This window comes from Primulina tabacum, chromosome 11 (assembly GCF_025594145.1).
Source record: "Primulina tabacum isolate GXHZ01 chromosome 11, ASM2559414v2, whole genome shotgun sequence".
NCBI lineage: Eukaryota > Viridiplantae > Streptophyta > Magnoliopsida > Lamiales > Gesneriaceae > Primulina > Primulina tabacum.
In genome coordinates this window covers 8365297-8383255 of record NC_134560.1, presented here as the reverse complement: position 1 = coordinate 8383255, position 17959 = coordinate 8365297, and the positions used below count along the sequence as shown (strand labels likewise).

Sequence of the window (17959 nt, the reverse complement as noted above, 5' to 3'; positions counted from 1 at the left end):
CCCAAATTCTCTGTACATTTTTATTTCCTGCACGATAAATAGCAGATAAACCTTAAGAAACTGAGGTGCAGCAGCATATGACTAATCTTTGTCCCGACCAAATGAGATCCCAGAACTGTTTGAACGAGAAAGTTCAATCACAGGTTCAGCTGCTGCCGTTTCTTGAGCAACGCAAATGGGACTGTTGCTTGATTCAGCAATCATTTTGTTCGCACTCCTATGTGATGATGCTGCCCAGTCCAGTATGAGTTCATGAGTAAACTCATCGAAAACGGTCTGCTTAAACATGGTGCCCATCTGCTTTCCAAGAAACAAGAAGTATATGTATCGCTTTATTTATAATCAAAACCTCCAATATCTCAAAATTGTTGCGAGGCCAGCCAGAGGTATGTTTTGATCAATTAACAAAAACCCTTTTGTTTTGTCCACCAAAGGAATCCTTTTTTTAGAAAGAAAGATATAGATCACAAGGTCCTTGACTTTAAAATATATTAAAATTTCCATTTTTACACAAAGTATGAAAAGCTTTTAGTTTACCTGTGAAACTAATGCATATAAAGGCAAAGTGCTATAACTGCAAAGAACTTGAACCACCACCCTGCAAACCAAGGATTATGAGCAAAAGCATAAGCGGATACGTTTGATTTTTATACAAGTGATTGATTCTATACCCAACGACAATTCTAGGGATGATGAATCCCAACTCCTCTATGATGCATGACCTGACTCCATATGTGCCCTGGAAAGAAAAAACAGCAACTTTTACCAGAATTTTGTGCCAAAATTATAGAAAATAAACAATTTTCTTGAAATATGGAGGTGAAAGAATATAGTTCCAACTCACCCAAATCCAGAACAAGAACGCGATCTCGAAAGAATTTTGGAACAAAATGAAGTGAATCAAATAAAGAACGAGGGCCGGTTGATGGAACCAGAACAGTTCATCGGAAGGCCTCACTCCTGTCCCTTCAGTGTCATCAGCTCTTTGTACAGCATCATTTGCTAATTCTGTCATGATATGCTCCAATTTAGCCCCAACGATAAGCAGCAGCTGAAAAATATTACAGAAAAATACCCCACAAGAACACGTGCACGGCGCGTTTAGACAATTTTAGACCGTTTCAGTAAATTTATATGTAATAGCCAAGAATTGTGTCACTTACAACTAAAGGTAAAAATGATAGCCAAAAATATAGGTGCCATCCTGCAATATCCATTCAGTGCACAATGTTAGATTCATTGCCAAGATTCTGTCAGTTCCGCCGATAGGGTTGCAAAAACTATCCTCTAAATATTCGAATTACAATGGATTTCAATAACAACTTAAATAATCTATTATATATTCTTATAAAACTTATCCAGTCATTCCCATGGATCAATGGTGGGAGTTACAAGCACAAAACGACTACCTATCAATACTCTAACTCGGAAAACATTATTGAACTAGGACAAAAGAATCTTTAAAGTACCTTCAATGTTCACAAGCAAAAAGATCACAACAAAGAGCCATAAGTACCAGCTGTTGAAAGATCATTTTTCCAGTATCAGCATAAGTTTCAAGCTTGTATATTAATGATATTATATTTATAACCTTATTCCTACGATTTTCTTGAAATCGTGTTCTAATGTCCTCAGCATGTACTTGTGAAAATTGTAATCTGGGTGGCTAGGACAATGTTCCTTCACCAAGAAAAGAAACAGAAACAGATGTTAATTTAACGAATCTAGGATTATCGAAATGCAAGGAAAAAAATGGATATGGCTAGGGAATTTTACACGAATAAATCCTTGTCGTAGTGCTAGGTAGTCTGATTTAGTGACCGATCCGTAAAATTGTTTGAAGAATGCTACCTGCATAAGAAACAGGTATTACAGATTAATAGAAATGTATGCATTGAGTGCTGTATTTTATTGTGGAGGTAAATTTACTTGAGTTAAACTAGTTGAATTTGGATAAGATATGTATTTAGAAATGGCATAACATCACTTTTTTTTTTATCACAACTGGGTGAGGGAGCTAATTTTATGACAAGGACCGAGCAAGGGAGAGATTATATCATGGACCAAAAGATTCCGCGCGTTGGATTATGCTACTTCGAAAATGTTATTCTCGGTGTATTTTTATACATGATGTTTATATGATCGTCTGAATTCAAAACAAAACATGTGGGGTTTATTCAGACGATCATGTCCACATCATATATAAAAATATATCATGAGTAATACTCCTAGTATAACATAGAATGAGCCTCGTTGCACACAATATCATTTTCATTAACTTACTGTTCATGGGGTTGACATCTCTTTAGTACTTTCTATGTTCCAACATGAAAGTTAGTACCATTACAAATTTTGGCTTTATAGTATAATGTATTCTCTGGAAGTTTAGGAGTTTAATTTGGAAAATAAAATTAAATGTTAAACCAAATAAAAATTATTGGATATAATTAGTATTTTTATAAAAAAAAACTAAAAATATATTTTTGGTTCTAATACATCAGCCATTTTTTAATGATTTTTAAAGACGAGCCATTTTTGGCACGAATAAAAGGTGGAAGTGGAACTAAGGCAGCGAAACATGTGAAAGAGCATAGAAAATTGAGACCAAAGAAGTGAAGGAAAGTGAGGCACGCAATTTATTTCACTTTACGAATTAAATAAGGTTATTTGAGATTCAGTTTCCCGCATCAAATAAAGCTTAAGATTCAGTCCTCGTGTCAGAAAACTTGGTTTTAGTTCTCTGGATCCACATATTTTTACCATTTCAGCTTCATGGTATTTTTCAATCCAAATCACCACGTACTGATACCCCCATTAGAATCCGGGTCAACATTAACCCGGTTTGTTACTTGGATAGCCAAGATTATGACCCATGTGTATGATAGGTTTCCTAAAGATCCGGGCAAGTCTTCTCTTCCCGGGCATTTTGGCTTTACCCGAGCTCTTTGCCAAACAGCTCGGGCCCTCACGGAGCCATCCGGGCGCTTCTCGTCTTCTCGGGCAGAGTTTCCAGGCACATCACCACTTGGGCCACCTCGAGAACTGCATTACCTCGAGAAATGAACCATACTCAAGTGTGATTGATACAGGCAATCCAATCTGTCAGAACAACTTGGGTTTGGAGTGTCCGAGAAGTCATCAGAAGCTAGTTTGGTAAACCGACTTAGTAGATGACACGGAAATCGAGGTAACTACCCATTCCTCTATTATAAATAGCAGGTATGAATCTCATTTAAAGTATTCTGAAATCTTTGAACTCTAAGCATTATACATATTTTTTCTCAAGTATTGCTTTTGTTCATCTTCAACCTGCTGACTTAAGCATCGGAGTGGCCACGTCGGACACCCCTCCGGCGCCCATTCACGAGTTACTTTCTTGTTTGCAGGTGTTAATCTCAGCCATTATCTTCACTCAAAATTCCCAAACACTATAAATTGTTGGTTTGATCCGTTGGAGCTCCTTACCCGGCTCATCCATTTCAACGAGGTCACATCATTGGCGCCGTCTGTGAGAAATACTGAGTTCGAGACGTTGATTGGCTCGTACGAGAAGAACCAACCAGGATAATTCTCACGCTCAGGGTGATGGAGGACAGACTTCAAGACAAGCTGGTGCTAATAACATCGGACCAAACGTCAATACCATGACCCCTGAAGAGTTAAAGAAAATGATGGTCGATGCCATCGTGCAAGCTATGGCCAGAAAAGAAGTCTCTCATCCTGTTACACCACCCGGGGATAAACAGGGACATGAGCAGGAGCAGGAGCAGGAGCAGGAGCAGGGGAGGAGGGAGAATGAGATGGCAGGAGAAGACGAGAAATCCAGCGCCGGGTCCAAATCTCCTACTGTGGCAGAGGAGTTGTTGGAATTAAGGCAGAAGATGAAGGTCCTGGAAGGACAGTTGGAAAGACGGAGCGTTGCCCGGGCATTCCCAAGAGGATACCCGTTTACTGATATCATTGTGCGGGAACCTCTTCCCGGAAATTTCAAATCTGCAAAGGTAAAAGACTATGATGGCAATGCCGACCCGGAGGAGCACCTGGCCAGGTTTGAAAATATGGCCATGTTGCACTGTTACACTGATCGAATCAAGTGTAAGGTGTTCCTTACAACGCTGGTGGATTCAGTTCAGAGGTGGTTCGAGGGCTTGACTTCCCAAAGTATCAGTTCTTTTGAAGGCTTTCAGAAGGTGTTTTTACACCATTTCAGCAGCAGTAAAAAGTACAAAAAGACTGCTTTTAGTCTTTTTGAAGTTAGGCAGAGCCCAGAAGAGAGTTTAAGGGCCTATATAAGAAGGTTCAACAGAGTGGCCTTAGACGTCCCTACCTGTGCCGCTGAAACAAAGACTACGACATTCACCCAGGGTTTGAGAGAAGGTGAATTCTTTAAGTCACTAACCAAGAAGGTGCCTGGGGATTTCGAGGATCTGTTGTCACGAGCAGAAAAGTACATCAATATGGAGGAGGCCCAGAAACAGAAGAGGGAAGTGGTGAGGAAGGAAAGAGGAGACCAGTTGTCTAAGCCCGAGGAGAGGGGACAGAAGAGAGGCAATACAAGACACTTTTCTCATTACGTGCCTCTAAAATTGCCCCGGAAAGAGAAGTGCAGGAGTGCAGTAGAGATTTGGCCCCGGATCATCAGTTCTCCTTGCCAGAGAAGAACGGATTTTGCTCTTTTCACAAAGTGTGCCACCATAACACGGAAGACTGCAAAGCAATGAAGGGGAATTATGTCTCACCTTCCATTCCGGGACCCAGCAACAATTGTCAGAGGCCGAGAATGCCACCTTGGACATCTCGGCAACCAGGATCCAACGCCCGAGGAGGAAGTATGAGGAATATTCCGAGGATTGAGCCCAGTAGAAGAAGGGAGCCTGAACCCGAGGGAAAAAAGAGCTTGCCCCCTGCCACGGGATTGATTAAAATGATATTAGGAGGCTCTACTGATGGAGACTCCAACTGGGCAAGGAAGTCGAGAAGTAGGAGGGAGTGTTTGGAGGTGGAGGGAGAGAGAAGAAGTGAAGCGGTCATCAATTTTGGCCCGGAAGATTTGAGATGAGTGAATCTGCCCCACAACGATGCCCTAGTGGCAAATTATGATATTTTACGAGTCTTCGTGGACTCGGGCAGTTCTGTAAATGTAATTTTTAAAGATGCCTTTATGCAGATGGATTTGCAGGGCTATCACTTGGAAGCTGTGGAAACTGCTCTCTTTGATTTTGCTGGCCATGTGGTTTACCCGGAGGGGGAGATTGTTTTGCCATTAACCCTGGGTTCTCAGGATCTCAAGAAGACAGTGATGACTTCTTTCACTGTGGTGGATTCCCCATCATCTTATAACATCATTCTGGGGAGGCCAGCTATGAACGAGCTCAGAGCTGTAGCATCCACCTACCACCAAAAAATAAAGTTTCCGGTGGGAGCCCGGGTAGGAGAAGTTCGGGGAGATCAGCCATCTTCTCGAAAATGCTATGTGGAGGCAATCCGGGCTGATCGGAGCAAAACGAGGAGGGAAGGAAAGAAAGCAAGGGTGGATGGATTAGAAGGAGGAGTAATGGAAAGAGGAGAGGTGCACTTTGTGGCATAAGAGGAGCAGGAAGTGGTAGAAATCGGACCAGGTCAACAAATCCGGGTTGCTCGGGATCTCAGCATATCCACCCGGGTTAGTCTGGTTGACTGTTTAAAAACTAATATTCATGTGTTTGCCTGATCCCAACAGGATTTGACAGGGATTTCTCCCCTGATAGCGGAGCACCAATTGAACATTCTCCCGGGATCTCACCCGGTGAAGCAAAAAAAGAAACACTTTGGTCCTGAGAAGGACAAAATTATTGGTGAACAAGTAAAAGAGCTCCTGAAGGCTGGCCACATTCGAGAGATTCAATTCCCTTAATGGCTCTCGAATGTGGTCTTGGTGCCCAAGTCCACTGGGAAGTGGCGCATGTGTGTAGATTTCCGCGATCTTAATAAAGCCTGCCCCAAAGATCATTATCCTCTGCCCCGCATTGATCAACTGGTGGATTCTACATCGGGTTTCGAATTGCTAAGCTTCATGGATGCGTACCAGGGATATCATCAAATCCCCCTGGCCAAGAGTGATCAAGATAAAGCCAGTTTCATCACCTCGGGAGGTACATTTTGTTACATTGTAATGCCTTTCGGGTTGAAGAATGCATGGGCAACTTACCAGCGTTTGATGAACAAAGTCTTCGAGAAGCAGTTGGGGCGGAATGTGGAAGTCTATGTGGATGATATTCTAGGCAAAACCCGAGAAGTGGCAAGCTTTATTGGTGATCTGGAAGAAACTTTTGCCACTCTCATGCAGTACGGGATCAAGCTCAACCCTGCCAAGTGTATTTTTGGCGTAAAGAGTGGCAAATTCTTGGGATTCATAGTGACAGATCGGGGGATCGAGGTGAATCAGGAAAAAGTCAAGTCTGTGCTATGCATGCCATCTCCCCGATCTGTCAAGGAAGTGCAGAAGTTGACCGGGAGGATTGCTTTCCTGTCTCGATTTATTTCCCGGTCAGCGCATCGAAGTTATCCTTTCTTTCAAGTCTTAAGGAAGGCCCATCAATTTGGATGGGATGATAAATGTGAACAGGCCTTCCAAGACTTGAAGATTCATCTGGCAGAACTCCCTGTATTGGTAAAGCCGGAACCCGAGGATAAATTATATGTTTATTTGTCTATCACAGAGTATGCTGTCAGCTCGATTTTGATAAAAGAAGAGGGCTCCGATCAAAAGCCTGTTTATTATGTCAGTCATGCTCTAAGAGGACCCGAGCTCCGGTACAGTGAAGTAGAGAAGATTGTTCTTGCCTTGGTCATGACTGCCCGGAAGCTATGGCCTTATTTCCTGTCACATCAAATAGTTGTTCTTACCAATAGTCCTCTTGGCAGGATCATGACTCACTCTGAGGTGTCCGGGCGTATGGTCAAGTGGACAGTAGAGTTGGGGGAGTATGACATTAAGTACAAACCTCGGGTGGCCATCAAAGCACAAGCTTTGTCAGATTTTTTATCCGAGATGGTCCAACCCGATGAAGAGGAGGTATGGAGAGTATTCGTGGATGAGGCGTCTAGCCTTGCCGGGTGCGGAGTAGGGGTTGTGATAATGTCTCCCCCGGGAGAAAAGATTAAACTAGCACTTAGAATTGACTCCCGGGTAACCAATAATGAGGCTGAGTACGAGGCTGTCCTGGCTGGTATTCAAGCTGCCCGGGAAGTCGGAGCTTCCCGGATTATTCTATATTCCGCGATTCACAACTCATCACTCAACAAATAAAGGGCGTATATGAGGCTAAGGATGACAGGATGCTAAAATATTTACAGCTCATCAAAGCCCGAGCAGAAGTTTTTGCGGATTGGGGTATTGAACAAATACCCCGGGAAGAGAATAGTGAGGCAGATACTCTGGCAAAAATGGCTGCTTCTTTGTCAGAGGTAAATACTCGGGAGGTCTTGCGTGTTTCCCGTTTGATCCTTTCTACTGAGGAAGAAATGTTACCAGAGCCAGAGGACTCCTGGATGACACCTCTGATCAAGTTTATGGTAAATAATGAACTACCCGAAGACAGAGCCCGAGCTCAGAAAACTAAGAGACTAGCTCCCAGGTTTGTTCTCTTAAATAATATCTTATACAGGAGATCATTCCAGGGACCTTTTTTAAAATACTTAAATGAGTAGGAGGTGAATTATGTCCTCCGAGAAATTCATGAAGGTTGTTATGCCGAGCACCTCGGAGGAATGTCTTTGGCTCGAAAAACGATGCTTGCCGATTTCTGGTGGCCAAACTTAAATCAAGATTCTGCTCGGGTGGTCCAATCTTCTGAAGGTTGCCAGCATCACTCAAATTTTAAACACAGACCGGCCACTCTCATGAAGCCTATCTGGACATCTTGCCCCTTTGATCAATGGGGCATGGATATCGTGGGTCCATTCTCAATTGCCCGGGCTCAGAAAAAATTCTTATTAGTGACTGTTGATTACTTTTCCAAATGGGTAGAGGCTGAGCCCTTGGCAAAAATTACTGAGCAGGAGGTATTGAAATTCTTGTGGAAGAACATTGTGTGCCGGTTTGGAGTGCCCAGAAAACTGATCTCGGACAATGGGAGACAGTTCCAGGGCAAAGGAATTACGTCATGGTGCAGAGAAATGAAGATCACTCAATCTTTTACCGCTGTTGCATATCCTCAATCTAATGGCCAGACAGAAGTTGTCAATAGAATTATTGTACAAGCACTAAAGACAAGGCTGCAAGGCAAAGGAAAATATTGGGTTGAAGAATTACCCAGTGTTCTCTGGGCTTACAGAACTACCCCTCGGGCACCTACCCAAGAAACTCCTTTTAACTTGGTATATGGTTCTGAAGCAGTCCTCCCAGTTGAGATCGGGCAAACCTCTTCCCCGATAGAATCTTACCCGGACAACAATGATCAAACCCGGGCTATGGAGTTGGATTTGGTCGAAAAAAAAAGAGATCGAGCTTTCATTCGAATGGAAGCATATCGAAGTCGGGTCATGAAATCATATAACAAAAAGGTCCGCATCCGTGACTTCCAGGTGGGGGATCTAGTCATGAAGAAAATCAACCCTGCTGGGGATGTTGGGAAGCTGGAAGCTTGGTGGGAAGGGCCTTACAAAATCACACGGAGAGTCAGCTCGAGATCTTTTTATCTGGAAGATGCGCAAGGACACTCTCTTAAAAGACCCTGGAATGTATTTAATTTAAAGCAGTACTATGCATGACGGATGTAATTATTTGATGGAAGAAATAAATGAAAGATATATTTTCTCATAGCGTGTTCTGAATACTCCTATTATTAAGTCCCGGGACATGCTCCCCGGCCCAAGGCTCCGCACCTTGGTTCTTAAAAAGCCCAGGGCACTACACCCTGGCTCGGGGAACCACACCTCGATCATTCACAAGTCCCGGGACATGCTCCCCGGCCCAAGGCTCCGCACCTTGGTTCTTAAAAAGCCCAGGGCACTACACCCTGGCTCGGGGAACCACACCTCGACCATTCACAAGTCCCGGACATGCTCCCCGGCCCAAGGCTCCGCACCTTGGTTCTTAAAAAGCCCAGGGCACTACACCCTGGCTCGGGGAACCACACCTCGACCATTCACAAGTCCCGGGACATGCTCCCCGGCCCAAGGCTCCGCACCTTGGTTCTTAAAAAGCTCAGGACACTACACCTTGGCTCGGAGAACCACACCTCGACCATTCACAAGTCCCGAGACATGCTCCCCGGCCCAAGGCTCCGCACCTTGGTTCTTAAAAAGCCCAGGGCACTACACCCTGGCTCGAGGAACCACACCTCGACCATTCACAAGTCCCGGGACATGGTCCCCGGCCCAAGGCTCCGCACCTTGGTTCCTAAAAAGCCCAGGGCACTACATCCTGGCTCGGGGAACCACACCTCGACCATTCACAAGTCCCGGGACATGCTCCCCGGCCCAAGGCTCCGCACCTTGGTTCTTAAAAAGCCCAGGGAACTACACCCTGGCTCGAGGAACCACACCTCGACCATTCACAAGTCCCGGGACATGCTCCCCGGCCCAAGGCTCCGCACCTTGGTTCTTAAAAAGCCCAGGGCACTACACCCTGGCTCGGGGAACCACACCTCGACCATTAACAAGTCCCGGGACATGCTCCCCGGCCCAAGGCTCCGCACCTTGGTTCTTAAAAAGCCCAGGGCACAACACCCTGGCTCGGGGAACCACACCTTGACCATTAACAAGTCCCGGGACATGCTCCCCGGCCCAAGGCTCCGCACCTTGGTTCTTAAAAAGCCCAGGGCACTACACCCTTGCTCGGGGAACCACACCTCGACCATTCACAAGTCCCGGGACATGCTCCCCGGCCCAAGGCTCCGAACCTTGGTTCTTAAAAAGCCCAGAGCACTACACCCTGGCTCCCGGAACCACATCTCGATCATTCTGAAACCCGGGATTATTCTCTTTGAAATCATGACATCTCGTTTGTCTGTGAAGATATAAGCATCCTGTTATCTTATATGGACTTGAAGCCCGGATACTCACGAGAAATTACCAATCAAGTCCTTAACGCTTATAAATTTCTGGTGACCTATCAGATATCTTGTTTATTGTAAAGACATGACGTTGAGCACTTGTTAGAGAAATACAGGGGTGTTAGAAGAAAAGGAAGATTGCATTAATAAAAGCCTGAAGGCCTGAAAGTTACAGACAGAAGCAAATAAAAAGAGAAAAAAAAAAGTACAAGTCCTAGTCTATATCTACATGTTCAGGCCCGGGTTGCTCTTCTTGTGTCGTCTCCTTCTCCTCCTCACCATCCTTGGGAAGGGATGCAATGGCCAGACCAAAATCCGGAAAATTTTCCTTATCTTGGGGTAGGAGTTCGGCTTCCTCAAATTGTTACCGGCATTTCTCAAAACCGGTTTGAAAAAGAGGGTAGGCCTTGTCCACCACGGCCTTCTTAAACTCAGGAGAGTGGAGGAAGGAAGCCTGCCACTTGTCCTTATCGTATTCAGCCCGGGCCAGGGCATTTTCAGCTCTCTCAGCCCTATGCATCTGCAACTCTACCTGTTCAAAAACGGCACGAAGACTCGATTCTGAAACAGATAGAGAACCCTGCAGACGTTCCTCTCGGATAAGGCCTTCAGCAATCTCCTCTTGAGCCTTGTCCAGAGCTGAGCGCATCTTAGCCACTTCTTCCTCATGGGTGGCTCGAGCCCGGGCTAGCTCCTCTTGCAGCCTCCCCTGAGCATCTTGGAAAGACCGGGCTCTCTTACCAGAGATAGTCAGTCCTTCCAACCGACTCAAAAGCGGAAATCAGCAAGTGAGCGGCCTATCCAAAAAAAAGGTCGATAAGAATCGACAGTGATCGGAGTAAGAAAAAGTTATAGGGACTAACAAAAACTTACCGACAAGAGCTTGTTCGAGCCCTCAAAAATTTTGGCAGAAGCACTAGCATTCTTCAAACGAGCCTCCTCGTCAGGAGTGAGAAGCTGTTTGAGAATCTTCATCCCCCGTGGTGAAGACCCCTCTTCAAGAATATTCATTCGGGGAGGCTGCTCGAAGAGAGGAGGTTGTTGAAGGGTTTGTTGCTCGAACCCAAGGAGAGGAGGCTGTTGCTCAGATCGTGGGAGGGGAGGGGTGTTTGACCGGGTCACAAGAGAGGAGTTTTGACCCACCTCCAAACTGTCCTCGGCCAAAGTTTGCTCCGGGCTGGTGATAGCCTTTCGCTTCCTCTGGGTCAGAGGGACGTGGTCCTCAAGGTCCTCTTGGGATGCTTCCTGGGCCATCTCTTTTTGTTGGGCCTCAACCCGATCTAACTCAGTGCGCCGGGCTATCGCCTCCTCAGCTAGTTTCTGCTCAAGGGCAGCTTTTCGGGCTGCCATTTTCTTCTCTTTGGCCGCCTTTTCAGCCGCCCATTTTTTGGCGAAGGCCTCCTGCATTTTTGGGTTATCTGCACAAAAGTAAGAAGAAATCTCAGCACAAGTAGTAATATAAAACTCTCAAAACAGGACCAGGATATCGCAAATTACCGGGTTGAGCGCCCGAGACTGCAACCTCGTCAATCACCCTGTCCAAAGGGTCCTCAGCACGGGCACTCAACCCGTAGGTAATTAGGTTCTCATCTGAGATAAGAACGGAAGAGGAGTACTTATGCCTCTCCACAAAATTTTTACTAACAAGGAAGGGGTCCTCGAGTTTATAGGACGGGGGAAGGGTAGGTTGTTGGGGAAGGGATCGAAGAAACCCGTTCAGGCAGGGAAGAGGACCCGGGAGTTGAATATAGAAAAATTTTTCTTTCCATCCCTTTTGAGAGTAAGGGATGTCATCAAGGAATCGGGCATTTAGCCGGGCAGTCAGGGAAAAAGCATTGTCCCCAAGCCGGCAAGAAAAGAAATAGTGGAGAATAAGGGGAGTGATGAGGTAATTATGCATCTTGAAAAGGACATAGGCCGAGGCCATAATCCTGAAGGAATTAGGATGGAATTGATTAACTGGTACGCCGAAAAACTTGGTGACCTCAATATAAAAAGGGTGGACGGGAAATCGGAGACCATTCCGAATTTGGTCCCGAAAGAAGGTGGTATACCCGGTAGGGGGGTTATTAGCCCTATCAGAAGGGCCGGGTACTAAAATAGAAAAAGAGGAAGGAATAGACCCCAAAGACCGGAGTTCCTCATCCGCCCCCGAGCGCAAAGCACTGCTCATTGAGGCGAATCAAGGAACCCCCGGGACCTCATTAGAAGGATGGTCAGAGACCCGAGCTTTTCCCTTACCCTTGTCCTTTCCAGGAGCTCGGGAAGTGCTCGAGGATGAGGGTTTTGAAGAAGAGGGTTTGGTTGGGAAGGATTTTAAGGTCTGGGTAATAGAACGGCGGGGCGGAGACGGAGGGGAGTCAGAGCGCAGTGCGGCGGACTCATCGCTAGGAGATCCTCGCACATTAGCTCCAGAGGTAGAAGAAGTAGAATTGGACATAGCTCGGAAAGAGAAACTTACAAGTTTTGAGGAGGAAAGTGATAAAACATCGCCGGAAGTAGGTGGTTACCGCAAAGGAGCTTCGAGGAAAAATTTTGCAATAGCTTCGCCGAAGATTTGATTTTGAAAGTGGTTTTTGAGAGCCGCCAATACTTATAAAGGGAGGGAATCAATCTGCGCCGTTGATTTGAATCAAATCGGATGGTTGATCTGAATCTGTGAAATTGTGCGGGTATATGAAAGGACGCGCAATTATTGAAATGTCAGACCTATCGGCTCCTCGAAATGCGAAATGTTCCTGACCGTTGAGTAAAAGGGCACGCGTTATCATGACACCCTTTGGGTTACCCAAGATCCCGGCATCTTATTTTATAATCCGGGAGGTTTTAGGCCCCGGCATCTTATCATAAGACCGGGAGATTCGAGGCCCCGGCATTTTATTCAAAGCCCGGGAGACACGAGGCCCCGACGCTTCATTTCAAGTTCAGAATACATTAGGTCCGGGCATTGCAATTTCATTTAGCGATGATTATATATTATGCAATTTACATTGATTCATTCACAGAAGAATAAGGAAGCAAAGTACGTCAATAAAAATTTCATTAAAGGAAAAATCGACGAGCTGTTATATTATTCATTATCGAAGCTACAGAAGCTTACCACACGGTTATCCAATCAGTCAATTCATGAATCCAAAGATTGATGAAGGACTCAGCAATTAAGATCTTGTCCAGCTGATGATATTCTTGCCATAGCATCGCGTGTAACAGAACCGGATCGATAGCCATATCTGTAACTCGATCTACTACAAAATTTCGCTTATACTTCCTCGCTCTTGCTCTTTGAGCGCGAGTAGTAGCCAAGCCATTCTGGTATGTATAATTCAGGTCTTGAATCTTATACCAGGTGGACATGACCTTCACCCATATGAACTCTTCAATCGTCTTCTTTAGTTCCTCCAGATGAGGACGCATTTCGTTGGTCACTAGGACGTGTGTGCTGCTGCAAGCAGTGGAATCACTTGAACTCGACATATTGAATTAATGATCACCTTTCATCTCTACCATCTTATTTATAGGCAAGTGGCATTCAATATGGAAGAAGTCGGAAGGTTTCGAACCAATCAAAACGTTTTCCCATTTATTCAGGAGGAGAGTTAATCACAACCGTTGATTTAAACACACGTGGACGATCAGGACGCGCCTCGTAAATTGTACCGGGTAGTCGAAGGGGCGCACACAAGTGTCGATGACACGAGATCATTATTACCTCGGAATATGAAACGTTTTTCGGCGGGAAGTTAATGCTGATTCGTGCACCATTATGATACCATATCATATCCCGGGAAGTTTGAGACTCCGGCATCTTATTTTGTAGCCCGGGAAGTTTGAGACCCCGGCATCTTATTTTGTAGCCCATGAGGTTAGAGGCCCCGGCATCTTATTTTGTAGCCCGGGAGGTTTGAGGCCGGTACATGATTTAATAACCCGGGAGATTGGATTTTATCTTTGAGCTCGGGGACCATTAAATCATGGCATTTCGGTTGAAGCCATCCACTTGACCATCAAGCTCTTTACAGAGCTGCCAGTGAACGCCTTCATAAAGCTATCAGAATCGGCAATGTTCTGCAGTATCTTCTTCTCCTTGTAAAGCATTAGCTGGAGGACATAGTCGTCCTCAAAAAGATTTACGGTATCGGAAATGTGCAAGCGTTCCCGATATTTCTCAAGCTTTGCCACCAGCCGAGGAGTGGTAGCTTCTCCACATTCGTATAGGAACTGCAATCCTTGCAACTCCTCCCAGAAATTGAGGATCTTTTGGAAGACTTCATCTTCCGGTTCAACTTTTCGCTTCTCAAAAGCTGCGTTCATGAACTCTGCTACCATAACGAGAGCCTTCGAATTACTTGAACCTGCCATTATCCTTCTCAGATTATAATTTGCTGGTATGATGGGGAAATATGTGATCTATTATATATAGGAAGAGAGAGCCAATCGTAGCCTTTAATCTATGAGCACATGAACGATTAGGATGAACTTTGGAAGTTGTATTGGGCAGATGAAAAGACATGTACGGATATTGAGGAGGCAGGCTCATTATTACCTCGGAATACGAACAATTTTCGGCGGTGCCAATACTCATGCATGCGTCATAATGACACTTCTTGGACTTCCTGAGAGGACTAAACGACAAATATGACTGATCGGGACAGCGAGTCAAGCTCTAGCCCGACTATTTTAGGGATGGGTGGTGATACCCCCATTAGAATCCGGGTCAACAATAACCCGGTTTGTTACTTGGATAGCCAAGATTATGACCCATGTGTATGATAGGTTTCCTAAAGACCCGGGCAAGTCTTCTCTTCCAGGGCATTTTGGCTTTACCCGAGCTCTTTGCCAAACAGCTCGGGCCCTCACGGAGCCATCCGGGCGCTTCTCGCCTTCTCGGGCAGAGTTCCCAGGTACATCACCACTTGGGCCACCTCGAGAACTGTATTACCTCGAGAAATGAACCATACTCAAGTGTGATTGATACAGGCAATCCAATCTGTCAGAACAACTTGGGTTTGGAGTGTCCGAGAAGTCATCAGAAGCTAGTTTGGTAAACCAACTTAGTAGATGGCACGGAAATCGAGGTAACTACCCATTCCTCTACTATAAATAGCAGGTATGAATCTCATTTAAAGTATTCTGAAATCTTTGAACTCTAAGCATTATACATATTTTTTCTCAAGTATTGCTTGTGTTCATCTTCAACCTGCTGACTTAAGCATCGGAGTGGCCACGTCGGACACCCCTCCGGCGCCCATTCACGAGTTACTTTCTTGTTTGCAGGTGTTAATCTCAGCCATTATCTTCACTCAAAATTCCCAAACACTATAAATCGTTGGTTTGATCCGTTGGAGCTCCTTACCCGGCTCATCCATTTCAACGAGGTCACATCACATACCATTGAAATTATCGCAAAAATTTATGAGTTTCGAGTATTAATACATTTTAATTGTGCATATTATTCATATCATATGTAAGACAAGAAAAGTAAAAAATAAATATAGGTACAAATCATTGATATTATAGCACAAATGCACAAATTTTAAGTATCAACTGAATCAAATCAGGTGTATAATTATAATTTTTAGGTATGAAATGTAACATTTTTTTGAGATAATAAGGTACATATTGTTGAAAATAAGGTATAAATGTATGTATTTCAGGTACCAAGTGACTTAAATTGAATATCGATCAATTTAAATTGAGTACATGTAATATAATATTTGGATTTTTAATTTCAGGGAGTTGAAATAAAAAAATTATCTCATTTCAGAGAATTAAAACTAATTTTTTCTTAAACGGAACTGAATCATAATTTATGTTTGGACTGCTTTTAAAAACGTAAAACTTACCACCCAGCTGATAACATGAAATTTCCTCCAATAGTTGCCGGCTCGTTCCATAAATTCTCGCATGTGATTAAGACCTATATTCACGAAATTCAAATGAAATAGTTTATATATTATGCTAAAAATATAATATAGAGTATTTTTGGAGGGTGAAAAATGGAACCACCCTATGATAATAATATTAATTTTGAAAGTTTTTCGAACAATGAAACAAAATTACGCTAAATGTCTAGCTAGCTACTTCTATGATGTGTTGACGCTTCATTTCTTATTGAGTGCTCCCAATGCGCCCATTCGCGGATCTGTAAAACAAAGTATATATGTTTTGCATGTACGTCGGGAGAAAAGTGATTTAAATAGTTTAAACAAAAAGAAAGTTTGCATAATATACAAGATTTACGCATTCATTTGAGGGAGAAATCTATACCTTGATTCCGCCTAGAGCCATGGTTGAGGCGCAAAAGAATACATAAACGACGGCCAAAATAAATATGAATATATGCAGTTGATGCAACGCTTCTAAAGACAAAAATGGGACTTGTCCCTGTGATAAAAAGTATACATAAGTAAATTTTTGTGTCGTTTTTCTGTTAAGATCGAGAGTTGGACATGATATTTAACATTTTCGAAATCGTTTAAAATTATTCCTCGTCAATATCTGATACACAAATGAACAAGACGTGTATCTTTGTATACCTTTGGACAGCTTTGTGAAAGAGCTTCTTTGAACAAAAGCCTCCTTCCGTTGATGGCGTGAAGAGTTTCCAACTTACATGGAAGCATGACCTCGGCGAGATTACGAGGCATACAAATATTGCTTATCAGAGTTTGAAACATCGTTAACATAAGGGAGATAAATCCCAGAAGCATCAACTCTGTGAAATCCATAGATTAAATTATACTCAAGTTAGCCACTGCCCAGAAAATTTTATGTATATGTAAATTAACGTACATGCACACACGGGGAACAAACCTTCCTTTAGCTTTTGCAAAGCCTCAAACAATGCATCCTGGTTCTTGCGCCTAAAGAACTGATTCACAAACCAAAGTTAGCTAGGCAGCATGATAAATCTTTAACGGTTTAGTTGCTGATCGAAAAATGCGTGCAAATTTGCAGTTTATACAAATTATATGTTGATTTTTGTACTTGTATCGCTGTCGTAGATACATGATCTGGTTCCGCATTCACATACCTTCCCAAGTCGATGAAGAATCTGTTCAGCAGCAAATGAGATGGAGACAATGACAAAACAGACAACAGCCACAACCCACGTCGGTGTATACTCAAACGAGCGGCCTGACCCGTCACCCGACATTTATGCTCGTCTGGTTTAGTTGATGAAATGTGACAAATGATCACTAGTTGAAGTTGAAATCATGAGGCAGATAAATTGTTATAATGCATAAGTTGAGACAAACTGTTGAGATGTCAGAAAGATTAATGGTGAGAGCAAGGCAAGTATATTTGGAATGGAGGAAAAGTATAGGAGAGACGATGCGTGTTTAAGGAAGGAACATTTAACGTTGTACTAGGGTTCCAGGCCTTCCGTTAATAAAAATTATACATGGTGAGTGATTTGGTTAGCTACGCGTTCGATTAAGTCAGTGTTTGCAAATGTATAAAAAAATATTACGGACTTTTCTTTTACAAAATTTTGCAAATTTATAAATAAAAAGTCTATAACCATTTTTTTAAAACATTTGCAAACGTGGTCTGAGTATGACATTACTTTCATGAATTCCTCTCCGACAAATATTCAATAATAAGCTAGCTAGTATACGATCAAACCATAATTACGGTTTTAAAATTTTAAGTTATACTATTACCATCAACTATAACTTCCGGTGAAACGACAAGCGCTCGATCCTACCGTTGGTATCAAAACCAATTCCACAGGTTAGACTCACATGGGTTACAAAGTGTGCAATTATTGAGAAGTTGATTATTAGGATGCAATAATTATTCATGTTATGAAAGCAATCGAGCTGTTGTGTGCTTAGACTACTATACAATTTAAATATTTGAGTTACATTGTTATCACCAATTATAACTTCTGGTAAAACAGCCAACGCTCTATCCCT

At 43.5% G+C, this 17959-nt stretch overlaps 1 protein-coding gene across 1 annotated transcript; it reads right to left on the bottom strand.

Moving 5' to 3' along the window:
• Positions 1–81: 81 nt before the first annotated feature.
• On the bottom strand, positions 82–17327 carry LOC142519028 (MLO-like protein 13). The gene is made up of 14 exons (XM_075621915.1): positions 17071–17327; positions 16851–16908; positions 16574–16752; positions 16305–16421; positions 16119–16179; positions 15881–15954; positions 1777–1851; positions 1592–1680; positions 1470–1519; positions 1164–1204; positions 845–1051; positions 672–739; positions 538–598; positions 82–297 (listed from the first exon to the last, which is right to left on the bottom strand). Exons 1-14 carry the CDS (start codon positions 17191–17193, stop codon positions 82–84), a joined length of 1419 nt encoding a protein of 472 aa, XP_075478030.1. The 5' UTR covers positions 17194–17327.
• Positions 17328–17959: the final 632 nt, after the last annotated feature.